Source organism: Trichosurus vulpecula, chromosome 8 (assembly GCF_011100635.1).
Source record: "Trichosurus vulpecula isolate mTriVul1 chromosome 8, mTriVul1.pri, whole genome shotgun sequence".
Classification (NCBI taxonomy): domain Eukaryota; kingdom Metazoa; phylum Chordata; class Mammalia; order Diprotodontia; family Phalangeridae; genus Trichosurus; species Trichosurus vulpecula.
The window spans coordinates 176394380-176419765 of record NC_050580.1 but is presented as its reverse complement, the minus strand read 5'-3'; the positions used below and the strand labels follow the sequence as shown (position 1 = coordinate 176419765).

Here is a 25386-nt window from a genome sequence, read left to right as displayed (position 1 = left end):
TTTGTCCTGTATAAAACTACATGAGATATGAAGGTAGAACTGAATGCATTTAGGGTTCTCCATGTTTCCACCACCTCAGCCTCAGAGTATAAGATTTCCTCCCTACACTAGCCCCAATCGTCTCTTGCTCCTGAGTTTGACAGTACATCTCTGAAGATTGAAGTGAGAGAAGTGGGGAGTATTGGGAGAAAGGCAATATAACCAACATCTTTCCCCACTGAGCCAAGGTCACTCCCCCACCCCACCCCACACACCCTTGAGACATCTCTTACTTCTCCCTAATCTCTAGCCTTTCCTCTCTCACACATAGCAGCAACATTCCCCCACCCCTCATTAGGATAGAGTGGACTGGGAGATGTTCCCAATCATACATTAGCTCTGGACCTGAAGGAGGAGAAGGAGAGCTTCACCAGGGCCTTTGCTGTGAATAATTCATGAGCCTCCTCCTAAGGAGCCCTAGGCTGGGCATCAGCTTTCCTGTGACATAGAAGAAGTCACCCCTACCCATGTGCTACATCACTTAGAAATAGGGTAAGGGTCCAAGATCAAAGGCGGGGAGCAGCTGTAGCTGCAGAAATGGGAAAGAATACACATTCATTTTATATTATTTTTTATATATAATTTGCTTCCCCCAGGCTCACAATAGATCCTCCTGAGGACTTTTTTCAGCTAGTTTTTGTTAGGAAAGATGGCTGCTGTCAATTAAACCTGCTAAGATGGTTTGTTATTGACCAATGGCTTTTCACCAGGGTACCACAAGCAATTCAATTCTCACAACATCTAATAGAGAGAGAATCTCAGCCCCACTTTGTGGAAAGGGAGACTCAAGGCCTATCATAGAATTTTAGACTGAACAGACTATAGAAGGTAATTTTACAGATGAGGAAGGCATCCAAGGGTCAGTCACTGGGTGAGTGAGGATGAGAACCTAGGTCAAATGGCAGCCGTCCTCACCTTTATTTTTTGGATCTCCAAAGCTCCCTCAGCTCAGATCCCCCTCAGCTCAACTGCCACCTGCTACATGAAGCCTTTTCCATTCCTCCTTCCCCTGCCCTATAACCCCTACCCACTGGTAATGCTCCCTTTGCCCTGTGATTACTTTGTATATACCACCAAGAGAATGTAAGCTCCTTAAGGTTTTCTAACTCCAGTGCCTAGCACAATGCCTGGCACAAGAAGGTAATTAATAAATAAAATTGAATTGATTTGAACTGAATGGTGAATTGAAGGAATCATTAGGATTCCCAGATACTGGAGTTCAACCAGCTTCCTGGTTCCAGAGTTCATTTCCCTTCTTTCAAAAGGGTGTGGGGTGGGGGAAAACGTATTATTGGGTAAATACATAGGCATACATGGAATGTGGCTCAAGTGCGCCAACCAGGGCAAGCATTGTCATTGGGCCATCCCTCAATTGGCTTTAGAGATCACCTCATTCAATTCTCTCATTTTACAGACGAGAAAAGCTCCAAAGCAGTCTGACCTGTCCAAGGGCACTTTCCCCATGTGGGAAACTACCAATGGTAAAGTTCATCCCAGAGTATTCAGATACACCCAGCCGTTACTCTGTGCACACCTGTGGATGTATGTGCTATGAGGGTATGTGAGGTCCTGGCCAGAGCTTCTGAGGGCAGGTGCTAGAGAGAAATAAAGGTTGTGATTCAGCACTTTCGTTCTGATGCACTAGTTACCATGGCAACAGGACTACATCCCCTCCAGCTTCCTGTGAGGATAAGTGTAGACACGGTCAAGGGAGCAAACAAGTCAAGTGCCGCCATTGGCTGTGGCACGGAATGGCCAGAGATGGCCAAATGCCGTGGAGAGTGAAAAGAATACACAGTCCAGGTGGAAGAGTATAGCTCAACTCCATTTATTAAGCTGAGGGAAAAGGCTTATATATCTTATAGGCAAACAGATCAACAAGTTCTCATGCAAAACATTTGTTACATTGTGTGACATCCTAGTGCTTTGTTCCCTTTATGCTGTAACAATATCGTGTTAACAGCCCTCAGGTGGTGTTTAGCATGTGTGTGATGAGGGGGTTTGGAGAGCCCACATCCTGAGTTATCAGCCCAAGGGCAAGAACAGGCTTCAGGGAAAACCTGGCCTGTATCTTATCCCGGAATGGACTTTCTCAGAGCTGGACCTCTGCATCTCCCCCCGATTTTTTTTTAAGATGGAGCTTAAACTAATGATGAGTCAAACAAATGAGAAGACAGTGCCCTAAGAGACACAACAGTGTTAGGAAGGCAAGCAAGGGAAGAAAGTAGAATAGAAAAGGCAACAATGTTGCTTAATGGGTTGACTTGCTTTAGGAGTTGCAATTACTCATTGGTGATGCCTTCAGGATCAATTCCTGGGGTTTTGCTGTGTTCAATTAGGTGGGTGATAAATTCTAAATCACTTATATCTCATGTCACATTTTGATTATGCCATAAATTTGTAGATACAAAGAAATAGGGATATGAGAGACAAGCTTGTACATAGTAATCCCCCTCCCCCGAATGATGTGTGTACCATATAATGTGATTCACAGTGATGGGGCCCATACTGTCCAGACCAGACATCAAGTTCCAGGCCGCAAGGCATCTTGATTGTATTCCACCAGGTGGTGAGCCAAAACCATGGTAAAAAAAAGGCATACATGCCTAGTGGGTCTTATTTTCTTTCATCCCTGAAATCATCCTCACGGCAAGAAGAGTAGTGAGGCTCTTGCAGCCGCCCCTCCTCCTGGGTCTTTGGTTTCTTCTCCTCTTCTCTGTTCTGGGCTTTTTCTGTATTTTGAGCATCCTTATCCTGTTGGCCAATGTAGTCACAGGGTCGGATGTTTTCTTTCTGGGATCCTTATTGGTTTTTCTATATCATCTGGGGGGAAACAAGCATACCCTCACCCCCATGTTAGTAGCCTTGCTGGCCCTTCCCAGTATCCTATTTTGGGGTCTTTCCACATGATTGGTATGTCTTCATCATTCTGGAACCTTTGTTTTTGTCTATTAAAATGTTTTTGTGCTGGGGTTAATTTAGGTTATCTGGTGTTAGAAAATTTATAGAATATAGCACTTGATCCAACCTCCTTATCCTTTTTTCCTGACTGCCTCCCCCTTTCTTTTGTTTTTCTAAGAGAATTGTAATGTCCTTGTTCCGTCTTTCTACCATGGCCTGTCCTATTGGGTTCTGCGGGATTCCATGATGTGTTTTATCTGCAACATGAGCAGAATTCTTTGAATGATTTGCTGGTGTAAGCCGGGCCATTATGTGTTTTTAGAGTTTCTGGGACACCAGCCACCGCGAAGCAGGCTAAGAGATGATCTATCTGTCAAATGTGTAGAGGTTTCCCCTGATTGTGCAGCGGCTATAGTTGTTCGAATAAGCTAAGTTAGGTTCAGATTCGGATTCGTGCTGGCAATAAAGCACACTTCTGAGAGAACATGGTTTATTGAAAGAGGGCCTGTAGTTTTTCTGATGTTAAAGGCCACTGTTCGACCCATACCGGGGGCCCATCCTTCCAGGTTATCTTCGGCACCCTATTCTTACAATTTATGACAGTGGCCCTTCCTAAAAATCCTGGGGGGGATGAGATTGTATAGTGACCTTCATATATCCCAAGAGGTCTCTCCCCCATAGATTTATAGGTAGATGTGATAAAACATATGGTCTGAATTTTCCTCTCTGTTTCTCTACCTCCCAGCTTAACCATCCTGTACTTTAGTTTGGGATGGTGACTGTCCCTACTCCTTGCAGTGACATATCACTTGTTAGTGGTGGTCAGGCTTTTGGCCAAAGTCAGTCTGCGGTGATTCATTTGTCTGCTCCAGTATCTATCAATCCTTCAAATTCTATGCCTTCTATTTTATTTTCAAAGTTGGTCTTTTTTCTGTAATATCTTGTACCCAGAAAGCCTCTCTTCCTGTGCTTCCAAAGCCTTGTGAGCCCCGAACTTTCTGAAAATGATTCCCTGTGGTTTCATATTTTATCAAAATCAATTGTGCTGTTCTTTCCCCGTTTCCTATATGTATGCGATGCGGCAAGGTTGTGTGTAATAAAATTTTGATTTCTCCCATGTAATCTGAAACTACTACCCCAGTGACTATAATGAGCCCTCTGAGGGAGGAGCTACTGCATCCTATGAGGAGTTGCGTTGTTAGGGTAGGCGGTGGGCCATATACTCCGGTGGGGACAGAGAGAACTCTGGCAGACGGAGATACGGCGTAGTCATTTGTGGAGGGAAGGTCAAAATCCGCACTGCCTGGAGTAGCATGAAGGAGGTCTTTTATGGTGAGGGGTAAAGTGTGTTCATAGTTGGAACGGTCTGAGGGGGAACTAGGGAAAGGGTGGTCCCTATTGTTTGCCAGGGCCAGGGCTGGCCCCGAGACCGGTTTCCCAAATTAAAACAGCATTCTGATGCCCAATGGTTCCCCTTTCCACACTTAGGGTATGGTGTGGTTGCTTAGGAGGCAGAACTTTTTTGTATCCCTTTACATGGCACTCTACATTCCTTTTTCATTTGTCCAGGATTTCCACAGTTATAGCATTTTAAAGTGGTTTTTGACTGCTGTTGATTAAAAGCAGCGGCCACTTACCTCAGCATGGTATGCCAGTGTGCCCACTTTTTGGCATCTTTGAATCATCTCAGAGATGGTCATATCAGGTCCCCCACCTAGCCAGGCTCTCTTACAATCGGCATTACAATTTTCAACTGCCAGCTTTTGCAACAACATATTGGCAGCTTCCGCGACCCCTACACTCCTTTGGATGGCTTGTGTGAGTCTATTGAGAAAATCTGGAAATGTTTGTGTTGCCCCCTGTAATATCATAGTGAATGAAGAGTTCCGGTCTGTTTTGCCGGGTATCCTCTGCCAAGTTGCCTTGGCACAGTTCATTATCTGTTCATAGGTGTGTAATTCATATGTGATCTGATCTCTCAGATCAGTGAATCACCCTGTGCCCGAAAGTTGTTCAAACAAAATGTTTACATTTGTTCGTTGGTTTCTTTTTCATTGTTCTAGGCACTTGATGAAAAATTCTGATTTCCAGACTAAGTAATTTCCTCCATCAAGTGTGGTTTTTGCTAGTGTGTGCCAGTCTTGAGGGCACATGGCTTGTCTGGCTATGTTTTCTATGATAGATTGCACATAGGGGCTATTGGCTCCATAGCTGGAGGCTCCCTGCTTCAGTTCTTTAAGTGTTTTTAAATCTATCATTGTATGCTCCCAAATGACCTGTTGAGCATTTTGAGGATCAGGTCTTTCGGTGACTGGTAAAGTGAGTGTCATTTCTATGGGCACATCTTCTCCCTGTTCTCAAGCAATCCTAATCGCTCTTTCCACTACTCCCTCAGGTTCATGGGATGTTGACTCTCCTGCCCAGATCTGTGATGTTGACTTATATACGGGTGGGGAAGCAGATGGAGTGACTTGTTCCTGCTGTGAATAAAGCGTTTTTGTGATTTTGCAGTGATGTTGTAGCATTTTGACTGACTGCTCTTCCTCAGATGTTCCTGTGGCTACATCTATCTTTAAATTTTTTGTGGCTGCAGATACAGCTTCCGGGTTTTGTAGGCAAATTTTTAGTAAGTTCCAAATAGAAGAGGCTGTTACTGGAAAGGCTACTGGCCCTACTTCTCTGAAGTATTCACTCTTTTGGTTTCCTACAACCTCCCATTCTTTAAGGTCCATTGTTCCTTCTTTTGGAAACCAGGGGCAACACCTTTCTATTCTTTCTAGAAATTCCTATAATCGGGCAGTTGTTAGGGGGTGGAGGCAATCAAAAACAAACACTTTCAAAAGGGGACAGGGTCAAGGGAGAAAATTCAATAAAGGAGGATGGATTGGGAAGGAGCAAAATATAGTTAGTCTTTCACAACATGAGTATTGTGGAAGGGTTATACATAAAGATACACATGTGGCCTATGTTGAATTGCTTGACGTCTTAGGGAGGGTGGGTGGGAAAGGAAGAGGGGAGAGAATTTGGAACTCAAAGTTTTAAAAACAGATGTTCAAAAACCAAAAAAAAAGTTTTTGCATGCAACTAGAAAATAAGACACACAGGCAATGGGGCATAGAAATTTATCTTGCTCCACAAGAAAGGTAGCGAAAAGGGGATGGGAGGGGAGTGGGGTGACAGAAGGGAGGGATGACTGGGGAACAGGGCAACCAGAATATATGCCATCTTGGAGTGGGGGGAGGGTAGAAATGGGGAGAAAATTTGTAATTCGAACTCTTGTGAAAATCAATGCTGAAAACTAAATATATTAAATTAATTAATTAATTAATTCAAAAATATATAGATAGTTTGAGGTATTTTAAGAGGACAATGTACAGATCCTGCATTAATAGTGTCAGGTCTCAATGTTAATACTTCCAGATGCCATGTGTTAAACCTGAAAGTTTGATTGAAGGAAACAACAGAGCTAGGTGATAGAAAAATCCATGTTGTTTATTATTTTCCCTTAAAGCATAAACTTCTTGATAATATAAATTTGCTATGAAAGAAAATAGGGACAATGTCATATATCTTAACAGAAGGAAAGAACTTCCTCAGCTCTATTTGATTCCAGGCACAAGTCATATCTGTTAGCCAATCATACAGTCGCTAGGTGCTGAAATAGAAGAATTGGGAAATAGAGTCAGGAAGATCCTACCTAGGCTGTATCCAAGGTCATCTTCAAAACTTTTCCCAGGCACAGACATCCATCTTTAAAATTCTCAGCCTGTAATGCCTGCCATTCCACTACTGGCTTCATATGACCTATTCCTGTAATCAGAGCTTAAAACAATATTAAATTGTAGTCCCATAAATCTTAAATAGCAAATAAATATCCTTCAGATAGGACTGTCCCAAATTTCATTGAGCCAATAATTATCAAATCAAGCTACATAACTTTTCGGCCTTCTAGAATACTTTCTCACACTCTCAACTTAGTTTAAACCATTTGAAAATAGTATTCTTTTGGGACAGGAGAGGCTTATCTAACTCCCATTTGTCCCCAAACTTTCTTATCTGCCTTTTGTATTTCCAATCAAACCTTCATTTACCTTTCCAAATCTTTCAAACCCATCATTCAGTCTTCCTTTATGTTTCAACCATAAGACAAGATAGCTCATACATTAGTGATTTTTACTGACATAACTGTCTGTACTAGAATCCATTCCAGCTTAAACAAAGCAAAGAGGTTAATGACCAACCTCATGGATGGATTTGTCCCCTGTTTACTCATTCTGGAGGAAAGGAACACTTCAGGAATTAAGTCTTATACACATTGATAAGCTCTAACTCTTGCTTAAAATCACAAAAATATTTTCCAAAACATTTCTAGAATTATTTCCTTTCTTTAAAAACAGTTTAAAATTTATCCTCATGTTAAAAGAAATATTCACTAAACTTTTCTGAAAACAATTATTTAGAAGGTTTTAAAATGATAGACATCTCCTTCTTTTTCCTTAAAGCAAATTAACCCTTAAACACTGGAATTCATTCACTAAGTTGGTGGAAAATGTCCTCATTCTCAAATATTGCACAAAATTCCTAGATAGTACAAAGTTCCTTAGTCAAATAGGTGTTGTAATGTAGAACACACTTAGTTTCTATACATTACATACCCAATTAAATTAGTTTTATCACAATAACAAAGTCTACCAGGACTTTAAAAGCTTTGTCCATAGGAATCCCTCTATCCTGAAAACTTTTACACAAGATTGAATATCCAAATGTCCTTGGTTCAGTTAACAACCTCAATTTCTTAATTAAGTACAATTCTTAATCTAATAACATCTAGATTATAAGAGGTATTATTTTTTCACTAGTGGTAACATTTTAATTTCTAAGGCCCAATACTCTTAGCATTGTAAAAGATTACCACATTTTTCAATATTGCTGATACATCTGTTTGTCAAATTACACAATTTAGAAATGTAACAATGCCTTAAACATAATTAGGCATTTTAAAACTTGAAACAACCCATTTATTAATTTAGGTGAACATATTTCTAGATCTCCTTGCACAGAGAATCTTTCATATCATCATTTGAAACTATAACTTTAAACCACCAGCTATATTCTCATAATAAAAACTTTTTCACATAGAAAGTCTGTTCTCATGGTTAAATTTCAGTATTATTAATTATTTCTTGTTTTAACCAATATAATAGCTCCAAATTGTCAAATTTTGTCACATCCCTTTAAAAACCCAATTCACATATATCAAAATCAGATTAAAATTGCTATAATATCATTTCTTACCATGCAATGGTCTTCTCAAATTTCACAATCTAAGAGAATTTTAGGAACACAATGCAATTTTAGAAATACAGAAACAATAATTTTCAGATGACATCAATTGCATTTCCAGATTACCACATATAGAAATTATTCAGCTTATTACTTTTGGTATTTAAAAACCACTTCAAAAGTTAACAATTACATTAAATCAGAGAGAGATAATAATAATGTTGTATCTAACATATACCAGACTTTATGTTGAGCATTTTACAATCATTATCATTTGATCCCATAACAACCATCATTATTATTTTCCCTTTACAGACCAGAAAACAGGTCAAACAGAGATAAAAAATACAGTGTTGCAATTGGAACAAAGAAGTATGAAGTTACCTAGAGCAGAAGCTAGTATCCCAGTGGTGACAATTCTGGGAGGCAGAAAGTCAAAATCCATCTACCTCACCCTTCCCCCACAACTGCAGAAGTTACTGAGCCTAGGGCAGTTTGCAGCTGCTAGGGACAGTGGGCAGAATGCATAGGACCTGGGTGACATTTCCAAGCTTTGCCAAAAAGGATGGGCTACAAAGGTACCCAGGGGAACAGGACTGTCAGTCTGTGAATTTCTGTCCTTCTCCTCCTTTTGCCAGGTGGGGAAGGGTGATTTAAGTTTTACCTACAATTCTCCTGCATTGTCTTCTAATCTGATTTGGGAGGAAAGGAGTTTGTTTTAGCTGCTCTAACTTCTACTGCAGCTCTGGCTTGGTCAGAGACAAGACAACAATGGTGAAATATCTCGGTGATTGTAACTCAAGTAAACTTCACCTTTTGCTCACTCCTTAAAAACTTTTTTACACTTAAATCTAAGGGAAAAGATTCCCTCTTAACTTTGGGGAGGGAGTGGGGAATAAGTGATCAGCATTGGGAGGAGGTGTTTCAGCAAGAGTGTGCTCCTGCAGAGATTTTACAGTCTCAGGAGTTCTGTTCCAAAATCCAACTAACCAGTTTCCAAACTTTTAATGAATAATCAATCCCAGAAGATGCTAAAAAGTTTCAGCTCTATTTTTTTTCTTCAACTCCAGTTGGCCAGACCAGACTTTGAAAAAGAAAAAAAAGAGTCTCTGTTTCCCTAACTGCAGCCTTAGAATTCTCTGGCTCCCTGCGTTTCAGATTTTACACAGTATAGACAGAGCAAACTCTCTCACACAGACAATTAATAGACAATTAACAAAACAAATACAGAACAAATACAGACTGAGCTCAGAGTTTAAACAACAGAGAATTAGAAGCTTTCAGGAGTTGGCTATTAGCACCCCTATGGTCTTTGGGGAAGCCTTGGTGTTCCTGATTTTTCTGATTCTCCATATCCTATCCCTTAGGAAGGGGGAAAGGGGAGATGGAGGAGGACTAGGGCAGGTAAGGGAAGGCTAGGAGTAAGGATAAAATTCATTTATCCTCCCCATAATCAGAGCCTTCAAGGCAAGGAAGCAGGAATAGGGCAGAAGGCAAAAACAGAGCCCTTAAGGGAAAGGGGAAAAGGGGGAGGGAAGAGAGAAGGCAATGGTAGCAGAACAGAGTTACCTCCTTCCGGATCAGAGCCTTTACTGGGAGGCAGAGGGGGAGGGGGTAACAGCAAAGTGCAGTTTTTCTCCCCTGGATCCGGACCTCCAAGGAAAGGAAGGGAGGGAGGGGTGAGGAATAGGGTGGAGGGAGTGGAGCAACAGTTGGACTTCTAATTCTAATTTTTGACTGATCCATAGCTAATTTTCTAGATCAATCAGTGTTTCCAGGGGATCTATGTGCATTTGACCACAGATTTGATCCCTGCCCCCAGAGCTAGCTTAAAGGGAATTTTCAGACGTCAACCAATTTTGTGGGAGTCCTTTTTGGAAGCTGGGAATGGAGACAACTTACCCCCCCCCCTTTTCAAGCCCAAAATTCCAGGAAAAATTAATCCTATGGTGCCCAAAGCATTGGCAAGGTTGGGCTGCGCTGTCCTGTTTCCATCATTTCCATCCAAGTCACAGCACCATAAATGTTAAACCTGAAAGTTTGGTGGAAGGAAACAACAGAGCTAGGTGATAGAAAAATACATATTGTTTATCATTTTCCCTTAAAACATAGCTAGGCTAACTTACTTGTACGTACAAGGAGTCAGAGCGCAAGCTCTGGCCGTCTGAACAAAGGAATGAGAAAACTTGTATATGTTATTTTAGCAGACCCAGCAAGCCAGTATTACCTCATGTTTATGACCCCCATGTATGTTTAACCATGATTCAAGGAGAGGATTTTCCTTAATGGAATAGGGTTGTAAAATGTTGACAAAGGTCAGTTAATATTAATCGAGGTAGTCTCTCTTGGGGTTGGGGTTAGGGTCTCATTTAATGGTTAAGAGGGGTAAGAATGTCCTTAGGTCAGTCTAATCTGGTCTTGTTGACAGAGGTAGGGGTATTTCCTGAGCAAACTTTTAGAGAGAACAAAGAAACCCAGGTCCTGGATCTTCTTCCTGTTACTCATTAATTCAGGCTCTGAGTCTAGTTGAAATTAAAAATGATATAAAATAGTATAATATTTTCCACATATGTAATAAACAGAGATTTTTGGCTGTTTAAAAAAAAGAGACCTCTCTCTCTCTTACTAGCCTCTCTAGGGCTTTCCTATAGTATTCTCAGTCTCTCTCTCCCGATTGCATCTGCCCCATCTATCTAGTCACTGTATAAGCCTGGTGATACCTTAGAATAGGAAAGGGAAAGAAAAAGACAGGAAAGATTATCGACCTTACCTTAGTCAACTCTGCTTACCAACCAGAGCTCCGTTTTTGTGAGGGCCTCTCCACGGGAGACTCACTCTTTCAGAGCCTCTGTCCTCTGAACCCGTCTGCTTCAGGGTCCCTTGTTGGGGCACCACTTGCTGCCAGCGGCTGTGGCACGGAATGGCCGGAGATGGCTGAATGCCCTGGAAAGCTAAAAGAATACACAGGCCAGGCAGAAGAGTATAGCACAATTCCGTTTATTAAGTTGAGGGAAAGGGATTATATACCTGTTAGTCAAGCAGAATCAGCAAGTTCTCATGCGAAACATTTGTTACATTGCATGACATCCTCGTGCTTTGTTTCCTTTTTGCCATAACAATATCATGTTAACAGCCCACACAGGTGGTGTTTAGCATGTGTGTGATGAGGGGGTTTGGAGAGCCCACATCCTGAGTAGCACCTGTGTGCCCAGGGGGTTTGGAGAGAGCACTTGTTTTCCCTGGAGGTTTGGCCAGCCCACATCCTGAGTGATCAGTCCAAGTGCGAGAACAGGCTTCAGAGAAAACCTGGCCTGTATCTTATCCCAGAATGGACTTTCTCAGAGCTGGATGTCTACAGTAAAGGAAACAGGGCACGGCAGGCTTCACCACAATCTGCTACTCCAAACGGTTTTCTTTCCTGCTTAAAAAGAAAGCAAGCTCATGGTTCCTCCCACCCCAATTTGTGACCCACAGAGCTCTACAGGGGCTCCCAGGCCTCAACTCAGAAGGACGTCTAGGAAAATTTACCCATATCACGTCCTTTGATTTGACTAATACAGACATGTGTTATTTGAAATAAATCAGTGTCAAACGCCTATACCTAACTAACACTGTCATCTTGCAATCCCAAGCAACAAAATAAAAATCTTTGTCTTTTTCTCCCTCACCACAAGGTACCAGCCACTCAAATGCCGTGGGAACTTTGAATTCGACATGCATGTTGTGAGGGCAGGTGAGGTCCTCCCCAGAGCTTCTCTCAGAAAGACACGAGACTATGTAATTTAGTAAATCTGCATTCAGGCAGGTAGTCCTTCATGCCTTGGAATACACTCCTTCCTAATCTTCAGTGAGGGATCAGGTCAGATGCCTCCTCTTCCCTACACACAGTGTCCTCTCCCTCCTCAAAAGTTTCCCAGAAAACTTTTGTCTTGATCTCTCACTTATCTCCATCACTAACTCCACCCCCCTGGAGTGAATGTAAACTCCTTGAGGGTAAAAATTATATCATTTTTTTCTTTCTGTCCTCAATATCTAGTATCCCCTTAATAAATGTAATAAATGCTTGTTGAAACAAAATCAATTGAATCGTATTGGAATGAATGATTAGTGCCTATTCCAGAGCACAGCTCTGAACAGAGTGAACCTGCAGACAGGGAGCAGAGGGTGGGACCCAGACAAGAGCTTCCCTCTAGCCAAGTGGTAGCAAGAGGCCAATTAGGTTCTCGGTGTGCCAGCAGGCGGAGCCCATGACTTGCTCCATTCCCACGATAATTCCGGATAATTACCAGCTCCTCTCTCTCCCCCTCCACTACCACTACTCTGACACTTTAATTTTGAAGCCTGGGAAGTAGGGGGAGGGACCCAAACCAAAGTAAACCAGCCCAGCTAAGGTTGGGAGGCTAGTCTGTTTGTACCTTTGCATGTTGAGTAAGTCGTCCATTTCTGCACGGCAATATGCTTAGAGCCTTCCTGCCAACTACTTGCTTTAAGATCTTGAAATCTGTCAACATGAGCAACCAGGCTGCTGGAACTTTCAGAAGCAATCAGGGGCCGTTACAGAACAAAGTAGCCCTGGTGACTGCCTCCACTGATGGGTGAGTGAGTGTCTTCCCAGCAAGTCCCCAGAAACTAAAGACTGGAAGAGCCTCCCCTTCTACGGGATAGCCTGCAGACGCTGGTCTTTAAACTGTGCCTCATAAAAGGGTGTAGTTTATGGGGGTACCAGGCAGGGGGAACGTTACTAGATGGATGCACTAACAATACCTGACATACCCATCGTCACAGCTAGGGATAGGATTGGAACTCAGGGCTTGCTCAGTCTAGGTCCAGTCCTGGTTCCTCTATGCCCCATCCACAGCCTGCCTGCAGGACATTAATAATTCTGAGCCTTCCCTCCTACTCTCTTGCCCTTTCACCTGTTAACTGTCACTCACCTTAGGGACCTTCACTCTCCTGCCAGAGACCTCCTGTTTTCATTCTCTTTGCTACCAGAAGATAAGCTCTTTAAGGGCAGGTACAGTCTCACTTTCCTCTTTGCACCCTCAACCCCCAGCACAGGGTAGGGATTTAATACACATAGTGGGGACTTCATAGGTGTTTGTAGACTGCTTGATAATTAGCGCTTCCCATACACACAACCCACTCCAAACCCTAGGAACCGAATCCTATCCCTAGACTCAATTTCTCATTACAATCTCCTGGCACCCCAAATGTAGCTAGGTGTTATAGCAGAGCGTTGGACTTGAAATCAGGACAACCTCAGATTGAAAACTGCCTGGGGTACTAAGAAACTGTGGGACCCAGGTAAGTCATTTCTGTCATCCTCAGTTATCTTATTTCTAAAATGGGTATAAGAACACCTGCCTCACAAGGCTTCTGTGAAGAGATAATATGTAGTACGATTTGCAAACCTTTAAATGCTACACAAATGCTAATTATGATTTTATTATTATAGGTCCTCCCCATCTGCCCTTGATTGCCACCCTTGGTATGAGAAAATAATTTGTCTCCCTAAAATAACTAGTGCCAACACTGCCTATGCTAATTGCTCCTGTGCCATGTCAACAGAGCCAAGCTAAGAAATTCAAACACACAGAGGCAAGGTTTGAAAATTGTACATCCTGCATGATCCTGTCCCCCAGAAGCAACAGGCCTTCACTGTAACAATGTGTCTAAAATATGTGCATATGGAAAAATAATATTTAAAAGTATCCCACCTTGCCTACTCCTCATATCCGATTCTACCCTTCCTTTGCCATTCTCCTCTCCCCCTTCCCATCTAAGTGGCAGGAGTTCCCCATCGTAATGTCCCACTTAAGGGCTGCCTGCTTCCCTCCCTTCAGTACCCATGTTCCCAAACTATCAGAGGCTACTTCTGCCTTCCTGGGGCTGTGGATAATATCAGAGTTCAGTGGAAGGCGGATTACATTTACATTTGGGGATTTAATGGATAAAATAGGCCCTATGGAGTTATTGAGGGGAGTCCAAGAAAACAGTGAAGCGATATATGATTGGCCAGCCTCTGACGCCATTTGCTGACCCATGCATGGGATTGTAAAATGCCAAGCAGAGCTCCCAAAAGAGGTGACTCATCTCTGATGGTCCCAAGCTCCTTCCATTTTCCTTCTGTCTTATTATGTCTGGTTCCTTCTACCAACCCACTGTGAGAGGGACTCAGGGTCCCTTGTGGATGTCATGTTTCCCAGGTATCTCTGTGGGTCTTCATTCAAGTCCTGAGCATGCCCAGGGACCATCTAAAAAGGAATCTAGACTGTGATGATAGGTATCACAGATTTAGCCTGAAAGCAGTGTACCTGACCTTCTGAGCTCAGTCCTCCATTCTCCTTCCCCACACACTAGGTACCCTGCAGCAGAAATAAGGAGATGGTGTATTAAGCCTGGATTCTGTCTAGAATAAGGGTTCTTAGCCTTTTTGGTGTCATGGATCCCTTTGGCATTCTGGCAAAGCCCATGGACCCCTTCTCAAAATAATGTTTTTCAAATAATTGAGAGAAATACTAAATTTTTGATCTAGGTTAGTAGAAATAAAGATGTACTTCACCCCATATGAGTTTTTTTGGTGTTTTTATTTTTTAATTTCAGGAGGTTCATAGATCTCCGGAAATCTATCCATGGATACCTGAGAGAGTTCATGGACACCTAGTATAGACGGAAAGGGATTCTTGAAGGGCAAGGCTTAACCCCAACAAATGAATGACATTTCCAGCTGGCCCAGAAGATATTTGGCGGGAAAAAGGGTCTATGTGTCATCTCATCAAATCACACCAAAAATCAATCTTTAGGCTATGCTTAAGTACTCAGTACTGAGTTCTAAGTACTACTCAGCTTACTGCCTCTGTCCTCCTTCCTTACAGCCTCCTATAGGCTATGGAGTCCACTCTCTGTGCAGGATCCAGTGAAATATAACTCCAGTTCTTACCTCAGGCTCAGGTTGGGACAAAGCGAAGGGACTGGCCAGGCTGGTTTGGGACTAGAACAGCATCTTCCTCCTATCTCTACCCCCAGGATCGGCTTTGCCATTGCTCAGCGTCTGGCCCGTGATGGGGCCCATGTGATCGTGAGCAGCCGAAAGCAGAAGAATGTGGATCAAGCTGTGGCAGCGCTCCAGAAGGAGGGGCTGAGTGTGACGGGCACCGTGTGCCATGTGGCAAAGGCCGAGGATCGAAAACAACTAGTGGCCACGGTGAGCAGCAGAGACACAAGGCCAACAGGAGGGAGAGAGCATCCCTTTTCCTTTCTAAAGTCCAACTATATTAATATATTACTCATTATTACTTAGTTAGTATTACTGTCCCATGTATTACATAAGATGTGAGAGCTAACGATTAGCCTAAATAACTTCTCCCCATATAAAAGAATGCGCATTTGCATAGCGTTTTTCTTCGGTTAATCAAAAAGCATCCAGAGGCACCCTAGTCCAAGTTCCTTTTCCATAGGTTTATAGATAATTAGAACTTACTGGGGGCTTAGAGACCATCTAGTCTAATAGGGTCAAACTCAAATACGATGGGGGCTACTAAGCTATACATAAGGATCCCTGTGGGCTGCATGTTGATTTAGTTCTAAAAAGTAATCTTATCTATGTTTTATTGTAATTCTCTTCATTTTGTTAAATATTTCCCAATTCCATTTTACCCTGGTTCAGGCTACACTGGAGAGTGTAGCTGGCCACAGATTTGACATCCCTGATCTAGTCCATTTCCTTTATTTTACAGATGCAGAAACTAGGTTCCAGAGAAGTTAAGTGATTTATCCAAGGGTTCATAGTTAGTGGAGGAGTTATGGGACAGAACACAGGTGTCCTAACTCCCAGTCTACTATATCGTTATTGTAGTTCAGTCATGTCCTTGTGGACGATACTGTCCACATGGCCTTCTTAGCAGATACTGGAGTGGTTTGCCTTCTCCAGCTCATTTTACAGATGAGGAAACCGAGGCAAACAGGGTTAAATGACTTGCCCAGGTATCTTAGGCCAGATTTCAACTCAGGTATTCCTGACTCCAGGCCCAGCATCCTGTCACCTGAGCCATCTAGCTGCCTAGTCTACAATATACCACATAGTAAACACAGAGAACATTTTCAGGATGACCTGCCCTTGCAGAGGATCCAGACTTTAGATTTCCTTTGCAGCAGTAACCTGTAAGGTAGGAGGGAGGTGAGGAGACAAGCAACTTGGGTGGTGCTTGTGGTTTTCTGACAACTATTTCAATGTGATTGGTTTCCTTTGCAAGCCTAAGAATTTTACTTTATGCATTTAAGCACCTCATTGTGAGAAAGATCCACAGGTTTCACCAGATAGCCAGAGGGATCCATGATACCAGAAAGGTTAAGAAGCCCTGACCTAGAATCTCACCAGTGGAATAAATACATCAGAGACCTAGGACCTATCTTAACCAACCACTATCCTAGCTCTCAAAGAAGTTTCTAGAATCTGCTCTAACAGAGCAGATAAGGCATATAAGCTTATTCTCAACACAAATATGGACACACAAATGCATTCACAACGCATTTTGTGTTTTATTATATATTTAAAAGGAATGGCAAGTTATACCTAATAAATTTGCAGTTGCATGTGCAGTCATCTTTATTCCACTAGGTTATGGAAATGCTTGTTTTATTTCATAAATATAAAAGAAATATGTATTTTTAAATAGAACAACAAAAAAAAAATTTCCCAACTTATAAATTGGAGCTACTGCTCATGGAGATCTGAAGAGGACAGCTCCTCCTTCCCCCACCACCCCCCCAAAGCAGATTTATTTTCCAAGGGAGGGAATGTCTATCACAAGTTGCCTGCTTACATTCTGCCATAACATGCCATGTTAGCAAAGGAGGAGACCCCAGGCACCCACTGTAATACTGGTCTACTTTGGCCTCCAGAGTGAAATGTCTAACATGCAGTATTTGGTACTTAGACAAATGGTTCCCATTTAGTGGAACCCTAAGGGGTTCATGACTGTGATCTAAGGGATTTGTGTTAAAATTCTTTAATGGAGCCTTAAACGGTAAATAATTGCAGCATATTTTGAGTTGTGTATTAAACTACCCTGGGGGCTCACAACATATTTTGTTGTCATTGTTGTTGAAAGGGGCTTGCCAAACAAAAACCCCAATATTTCCAACCACAGTTGGAGACTGCTGACTTACCCGTCCAGTTATGGGACAGAATATGGGGGATGTGGCAGGAATGCCTCCCTTCAACCTCCCTCTTAGGGAACGTTTCCTCCCTAGAGTAGAATGCAGAGCCTAACAGATTAGAAAGGCAATGCACCTAATGAGAGGGATTCCTGGAGGAGAGCCTTGGATTTTTATTTAAAAGAAGGGCAGAAATACAGTTTGGTAGACAGGAAGAGGGAGGTTGTGCCATGGATAGGAGACCATTTTAGCAAAGGTGTGTGTGATGAAGAACCAGATATGTAGAATGTAAAGAAAGTCATCTTTGACTGGTAAGGGACTAGGGTGTAAAATGAAATGAAGGCAGATACCAATGTTAGCTGATCAGAGAACAATTCTGTAGACACAAGACCAAGAAGTGTTGGTATTTGATTCTAAGGCACTGAGAAGCCACCAGAGGTCTGCCTAAGGATGGGTGCCAGACTACAGTTTGTATACTACTTACTATCACAATTTAGAGAAATCTCCCAGGGCCTGCTCCCTTCACTGCAATGACCTTTACCTACAAAAACGTCTTATCAGGTTCTGCCAGATAATCTTCACCTTATCTGTAGTCCTGGCCTAAATTAATAAACCAATCCACAAACATTAAGTATTTTACCTTATTCTGAGGATACAAAGAAAAAGCAAAAACAACTCCTGTCCTCAAGTTTACATTCCAGTGCAGGAGACAAAGCCATAGACAGGTATATGGGACTGTTAGGATGAGGATAGAATTCAAAGGCTTCCTGTTGACATTACCATTTGAGGTCAATCTTGAAGAAAATCAGAGATTCTAAGAAGAAAAATTGGGGAAGTATCTTAAGGCTGAATTTGAACTCTGATCTTCCTAACTTCAGGTCCAGAGCTCTATCTACTATGCTACCTAACGGCTCATAATAATAGGTAACATTATATATGACAATATATAATAATTATGTATAAGGATAATGATACAAGTAGTAGTAATTGACATTTAGATGACACTTCAAAGTTTGTAAAATGCATACATCGCATCATTTGCAACAACCCTAAGGTGTATATTAGTAATGGGTAACATTATGTCCATTTTAAAGATAAGGCAGCCGAGGCTCTCAGATCAGTTAAGTAATTTGCCTATAATCATGGAGCTAAATCATAATTATCAATGAGGGATTTGGGAGGCAGCTAGGTGGCACAGCTAGAAGAGCACTGGCCCTAGAGTCAAGAAGACCTGAGGTCAAATCCAGCCTCAGCCACTTGACACACTTACTAGCTGTGTGAACTTGGGCAAGTCACTTAACCCCAGTTGCCCTGCCTTCCCACCTCCAAAAAAAGAAAAGAGATAGAGAGAGAGAGAGAGAGGTTTGAACCAAGAACTTCATTCCAAGTTGAGCATGCTATCTGCTATACCTCCTTGCCCCTCTACCTTTTCTGTACCTAGCAATGCTCCAGACCCTGTCAGAGGTAGCTAGGCAACACAGAGATGGAGCACTGGGCCTGAAATCAGGAAGGCCTGAGTTCATATTTGGACTCAGACAGTTACTAGCTGTGTGACCCTGGCCAAGTCAATTAGTCTGTTTGCCTCAGTTCCCTGAATTGTAAAATGGGGACGTACCTTGCAAGGTTGCTGTGAGGAGCAACTGAATTAATATTTGGAAAGCACTTAGCACAGTGCCTGGCACATAGTAGGTACCATGTCAATGTTTATTTCCTTCCCTTCTCCGCTCCCACCATTCCTCTAGGCACTATTGGGCTGTACAGAAGAGCTCATTTAGGGTTAATTGGGTTAGACCTAGTTGGATAGATCACCCTAAAGTAATGGCAAAGACTACAGCACATTATATCATTAAGTGCTAAATTTTGGGATAAAGCCAACGAGAGCTGTAATTGGTCAAAGGACAGGTTGAAAAGAAGTTTGTGACATCTGTGACATTTGCTGTCGTGTTATAGCTTTGTGTTCCCAGGATTAGTCCTCCAGTGGTTTTTATTTTCTAGGCACTATGCTTATGTAACTGCCAACAGGTGGCTAGTGGTAAACTGCCCAAAAAGTTAAATTTCCCATGTGAATAGCTGACTGAGAATAAATCAGCATGCTTTGCCATTAATATACACGTTTCCCACAAAACATCAATCTTTAGCAAAGCCAGAAAACAACAGTTATTAATTATGATATTTTTAAATGCTACATAATTTTAAGCTGAGCTAAATCTAATGGGGATCATAAGTTTAGACTTGGAAAGGACCTTAAAGACCATCAAGTAACCCCTTTCATTTTACAAATGAGGAAACTGAGGCACAGAAGGTTTAAGTGTCTTACCAAAAGTCACATAGCTAATTAAGTATCTCAGGTAAGATTTAAACCTAGGTCTTCCTACTGTCAGTCCAGTACACTACCTTGTACTGCCTTGGTCACCAGGGAGAATAGGCTCTAACTCAGTTCCCATATATTATTCTTGGTCCCTCCAAGTTCTGGTCCAAAAGTGAGTCTTGTGTCAGCACTATGGTGCTGAGGTCCCAAAGGCCACTCCTTGGGTAATCAGTGCTGCACTGAACACCCAAATACCCTCTGGATTCTAGAATTCAGGGATGCTGAGTCAACGTCTGGACCTTTAGAAATTCGCAAGTTCGTGGAAACTCCAACCTCCTTTACTTCAAATGAGAAAGAGGTGAAGGAACAACACCCTCGCACAGAACCATATTGTCTCAGAGGGGAGAGGACCCCATAGCTTCTCCCCATCTCAACAATTTTCCACCAGTTGCCTTTGCTCATGCAAAGGAATCACTAAATGAGTAAAACAAAAAGCTTCCTCTTTACCACTCAGTTATCTGACCAGAACCAGTTCCAGAATGTCTACACATGCAACACAATCTGTCCATGGTACTTCCTTTACACATGATCATGACTCCAAGAAGCAAGTTGTAATAGGATTTAATCTATATTACAAAAGCTAGTCAGGAAAATCAGTGTATGGACTTACAGTCTTGTGCTTGTGTGGCTCAGGTTGTGTGTGTATGTGGGCAGGCGAAGGGGGAGTTCCCTTCATACAATCTTTCTCTGACAACACCACTTTGCACAATGCTCTTTGATGTTAATATAGTAAAACCTCTTTAGAAAGACTATCTAATATTTTCTGCAAGAGTGGCTGCCTTGACAGCAGGCCATTGCATATAATACTGTTAATAGGCCCAAGATGCATCTATGGGTGAATGGCATGGATTGCAGGACTATTTCCCTACACACACATTCCTAGACAGGTTTTACTGAAATCACTTTAAAAACTATTTTTGGTAGATAGAGAAGGGAAGGACTGTGATTGAATGGATTTATTACATTTGAATTTGATTAGTGTATATGTGACTTTGTATAATTTTAAATACTTATTGGAATAAAATATTGACTTGAAAAAGTGGCATCACCTGAGCAAGTTGATGAGGTCCGCATTTGCACCAAATCCTGGTAATCAATGAAACCCAGAAATTGTCAAAGGTGACAGTTATAAACTCTGTATTATAGTTTAACAAGGTACTACTGTGTAATTTCACAAAAACTAAGGGAAGAGCGTTTAGAGTGAGGTGCTATGGTAGAGTGGACAGAGGAATGGCCTAGGAGTTAAGAAGACCTTTCACTGACACATATTGGCTATGTGACCATGAAAAAGCCATGGTTATCACAGATAACTCATTAATACAATGATAATCGAGTAATGAGTAGCTGATCTCCACTGGTGAGGGAGTTTCCAGTTGAGCATCCCTCACTTTACCCTTATCACTGGCTCTGACCGTATTCCTTTTCCCAGGCTATAGACCGCCATGGAGGTATTGACATTTTGGTTTCCAATGCTGCTGCCAAACCCTGCTTTGGCAACCTGGTGGACACCAGTGAGGAGATATGGGACAAGGTGAGAAAGGGTTAAAGCACCAAAGAGGTGAGCCTTGAAAATGGTCTATTTTACCAAGGAAAAGTTTAGTTCTCTTCAGAACAAATGACTCATCTACAGCTCAGGAGACCAAATGTTACCCTGGAAGACCCCACTCACCCTGTGTGCCCTTGTATTATGTTCATCCTTCCTATTTCTCTTCAGTTTCTTCCCTTTCCATTTGTCTGTCCTTACTTCCTTTGCCTATCTTCCCCAATTGGACCTCAACATCCTTCTGTAGACAATATCCATGAGAGACATATATGAGAGAGATTACAACATAAAGGAACTTTGGATTTCATCAGAGTAGGAAATTCCCTGTGTGGGGAATCCATCCACAGATGCAGGGTTGACTTAGTAGCCTGAGAGACAGGCTAAGGGATTTGCCCAGGATCACATAGGTAGTATCAGAGGGTAGATTTGAATTCAAATGCTCCAAGCTCCAATCCTAATACACTATGCAATACCCCAAATGACTCATTTGGAACATATTTTGACGATGACACATAATCGACCATTCAACTAAGAGACCCACACTTCTCCCCTTCAGTTGCCAAAATGAACATACTTTTGGATAACTTGTGAAATAACTATCATCTCTGGTAAGACATTCGAAATTGTATCACTTTAAGAATATCACATCATTTGGAAAAAGAGATAGATGAATGAAGGAATGAAGAAAAAAAGGAAATTGCTACATTTACATTTAGAAATGTTAGTACATTCAAGAAGAACGCAGACAAATATGGTCAACCCCCTGTGCTATATTAATACATATAATTCCAATGATATTTCTGTGATAAATTCCACATGCCTACTTTTCTGCAATTACAAGGTTCTTAATTAAAATATTTCTGTTTGTTTGGTAGAATTAACATTCCCACCAGACTTAGGAATGCTAAATTGGTCATAATCTCTCTGCAGTTTGCTTCTTGCTCTGTCAGTGATTTCCTCACACTGTGGTTGAGGTAAACTAAAAGAAAAAACTCTTCGTTCATAAGGATGAAATTTTATTTCTTCGATGACTTAGTTCCTGAACTTGGTTATAGTGTTCTTTGAGATAAGGAGACTAATTTAATGCCCAACACCTGCTCAAAACAGTTTTGAAATCAGTTTGGAGGCCAAGTAGTTGTGCCAGATTTTCACATCATTATAGATAGAGGTTATGTAATCCAACCACTTCATTTTACAGATGGAGAGAGATGTAACCTCTGATTTACATCTGAGGTCTAGAGAGGTTTTAGTGACTTCTTCAAGGTCACTCCTGTAGTAAGTGAGGAAACTGCGATTTGACCCCAGGTCCTCCAATTCAAAATTCAACATTTCAACATTATCCTGCGTATTGCATATTTTGTTTTAAATTAATAGGACAGAAGCGTTTCCAGGACTGGTTATCCCAATTCCTGTCACTATGGTTCTCCCTCATGATCCCACTTTCCAGAAAATGTGGACAGAAAAACACAAGAGTACCCCACTTCCCTTTCCAAAAGACCATATGGGTGTTAGAATAACCTCAGACACATGTCCCAGGTTGGACTGGGCCATCCCTGAGAAGTTCAGTTCTCCTGTATGGAGTAGCCCCAGAGAGGCTCAACTCAATTCATTCATTCTTGCAGCATGGTACAGTGGAAAGAATGCTGAATTTGGAGTCAGAAGACCTGGGTTCAAGTCTCATTTCTTTCACTTACAATCTAGTTTACACTGAGGAAGTCACTTAAAATCTCTTCTTGTCTCTAAAGTGAAGGGTCTGGAAGATGGCGGCTGGTAAGCACGGACTAGAGTGAGCTCCGTACCGAGTCCCTCCAAAAACCTATAAAAATGGCTCTGAACCAATTCTAGAACGGCAGAACCCACAGAACAGCAGAGGGAAGCAGGGCTCCAGCCCAGGACAGCCCGGATGGTCTCTGGGTGAGCTCTATTCCACACGGAGCTGGGAGCTGGGAGCTGGGAACGGAGTGGAGCAGAGCCCAGCCTGAGCGGCATGGATGATCCAGACCAGAAGCCGGGCGGAGGGGGCCCTAGCGCCCTGAATATGTGAGCTGCGGCAGTTACCAGACCCCTAGACCCACAAACACCAAAGACTGCGGAGAAGGTTAGTGGGAAAAGCTGCGGGAGTGGAAGGAGTTCGCGGTTCGGCTTCCAGCCCCGGGGGCAGCGGAGGTGGGGCAGCTACAGCTGTTGTTACTTCAGGCTCCAGGCCCACCTGGTGGGAGGAATTAAGTGGCGGATCACAGCAGGGGTGCACAGCCTGCCAAAGATCTGAGCCCAGTCTGGACTGGGGGTCCTTGGGGAAGGAGGAGTGTGGCTCTGACAGAGCTGGCACCTCCCCCCCAAACGTAGAACATAGAACTCTGTAATCTACAAGCAGTCATACCACACTGAAAAACTCAAGGGTCAAGTTAGTTGGTTGGGAATATGGCCAGGCAGCGAAAACGCGCCCAGATTCAGTCTCAGACTTTGGATTCTTTCTTTGGTGACAAAGAAGACCAAAACATACAGCCTAAAGAAGACAACAAAGTCATAGAGCCTACAACCAAAGACTCCAAGAAAAACATGAACTGGCCCCAGGCCATAGAAGAACTCAAAAAGGATTTGGAAAAGCAAGTTAGAGAAGTAGAGGAATAATTGGGAAGAGAAATAAGAAGGATGCGAGAAAACCATGAAAAACAAGTCAATGACTTGCTAAAGGAGACCCAAAAAAATACTGAAAAATACACTGAAGAAAACAACACCTTAAAAACAGACTAACTCAAATGGCAAAAGAGCTCCAAAAAGCCAATGAGGAGAAGAATGCCTTGAAAGGCAGAATTAGCCAAATGGAAAAGGAGGTCCAAAAGACCACTGAAGAAAATACTACTTTAAAAATTAGATTGGAGCAAGTGGAAGCTAGTGACTTTATGAGAAATCAGGATATTATAAAACAGAACCAGAGGAATGAAAAAATGGAAGACAATGTGAAATATCTCCTTGGAAAAACCACTGACCTGGAAAATAGATCCAGGAGAGATAATTTAAAAATTATTGGACTACCCGAAAGCCATGATCAAAAAAAGAGCCTAGATACCATCTTTCAGGAAATTATCAAGGAGAACTGCCCTGATATTCTAGAGCCACAAGGCAAAATAGAAATTGAAAGAATCCATCGATCGCCTCCTCAAATAGATCCCAAAAAGAAATCTCCTAGGAATATTGTTGCCAAATTCCAGATCTCCCAGATCAAGGAGAAAATACTGCAAGCAGCCAGAAAGAAACAATTTGAGTATTGTGGAAACCCAATCAGAATAACCCAAGATCTGGCAGCTTCTACATTAAGAGATCGAAGGGCTTGGAATGCGATATTCCGGAGGTCAATGGAGCTAGGATTAAAACCTAGAATCACCTACCCAGTAAAACTGAGTATCATGTTCCAAGGCAAAATATGGAGTTTCAATAAAATAGAGGACTTTCAAGCTTTCTCAGTGAAAAGACCAGAACTGAATAGAAAATTTGACTTTCAAACACAAGAATCAAGAGAAGCATGAAAAGGTAATCAAGAAACGGAAATTGCAAGGGACTTACTAAAGTTGAACTGTTTTGTTTACATTCCTACATGGAAAGATGATGAGTATGATTCATGAGACCTCAGTATTAGGGTAGTCAAAGGGAATATGCATATATATTTATATATGCATATATATATATGTTTATGTATATATAAGTGAATGTGTATGTATGTATCTATCTATGTGTATATGTATGTATGTGTATGTATGTGTATATATATATATGTAAAAGAGAGAGAGCAGACACAGGGTGAGTTGAGGATGAAGGGAAGATAGCTAAAAGAAATAAAATGAAATTAAGGGATGAGAGAGTAACATACTGAGAGAGGGAGATAGGGAGAGATAGAATGGGGTGGATTATCTCACATAAAGGTGGCAAGAGGAAACAGTTCTATGGGAGGAGGGGAGAGGGCAGGTGAGGGGGGAATGAGTGAACCTTGCTCTCATCAGATTTGGCCTGAGGGGGAATACCATACATACTCAGTTGGGTATCTTACCCCACAGGAAAAAAGAGGGAGGAAGATAAAAAAAAAATAAAAGGCGGGGGG

General features: G+C 42.0%; 1 protein-coding gene across 1 annotated transcript in view; it reads left to right on the top strand.

The window, feature by feature from the left end:
* Nucleotides 1–12556: 12556 nt before the first annotated feature.
* Nucleotides 12557–25386, top strand: part of LOC118828140 (dehydrogenase/reductase SDR family member 4-like) — a 30765-nt gene continuing 17935 nt past the window's right edge. Inside the window, exons 1-3 of the mRNA XM_036734559.1 lie at nt 12557–12818; nt 15250–15427; nt 21177–21278. Coding sequence (XP_036590454.1) covers nt 12679–12818; nt 15250–15427; nt 21177–21278 — 420 coding nt within the window. The 5' untranslated portion in view covers nt 12557–12678. The remainder of the gene's footprint in view (nt 12819–15249; nt 15428–21176; nt 21279–25386) is intronic.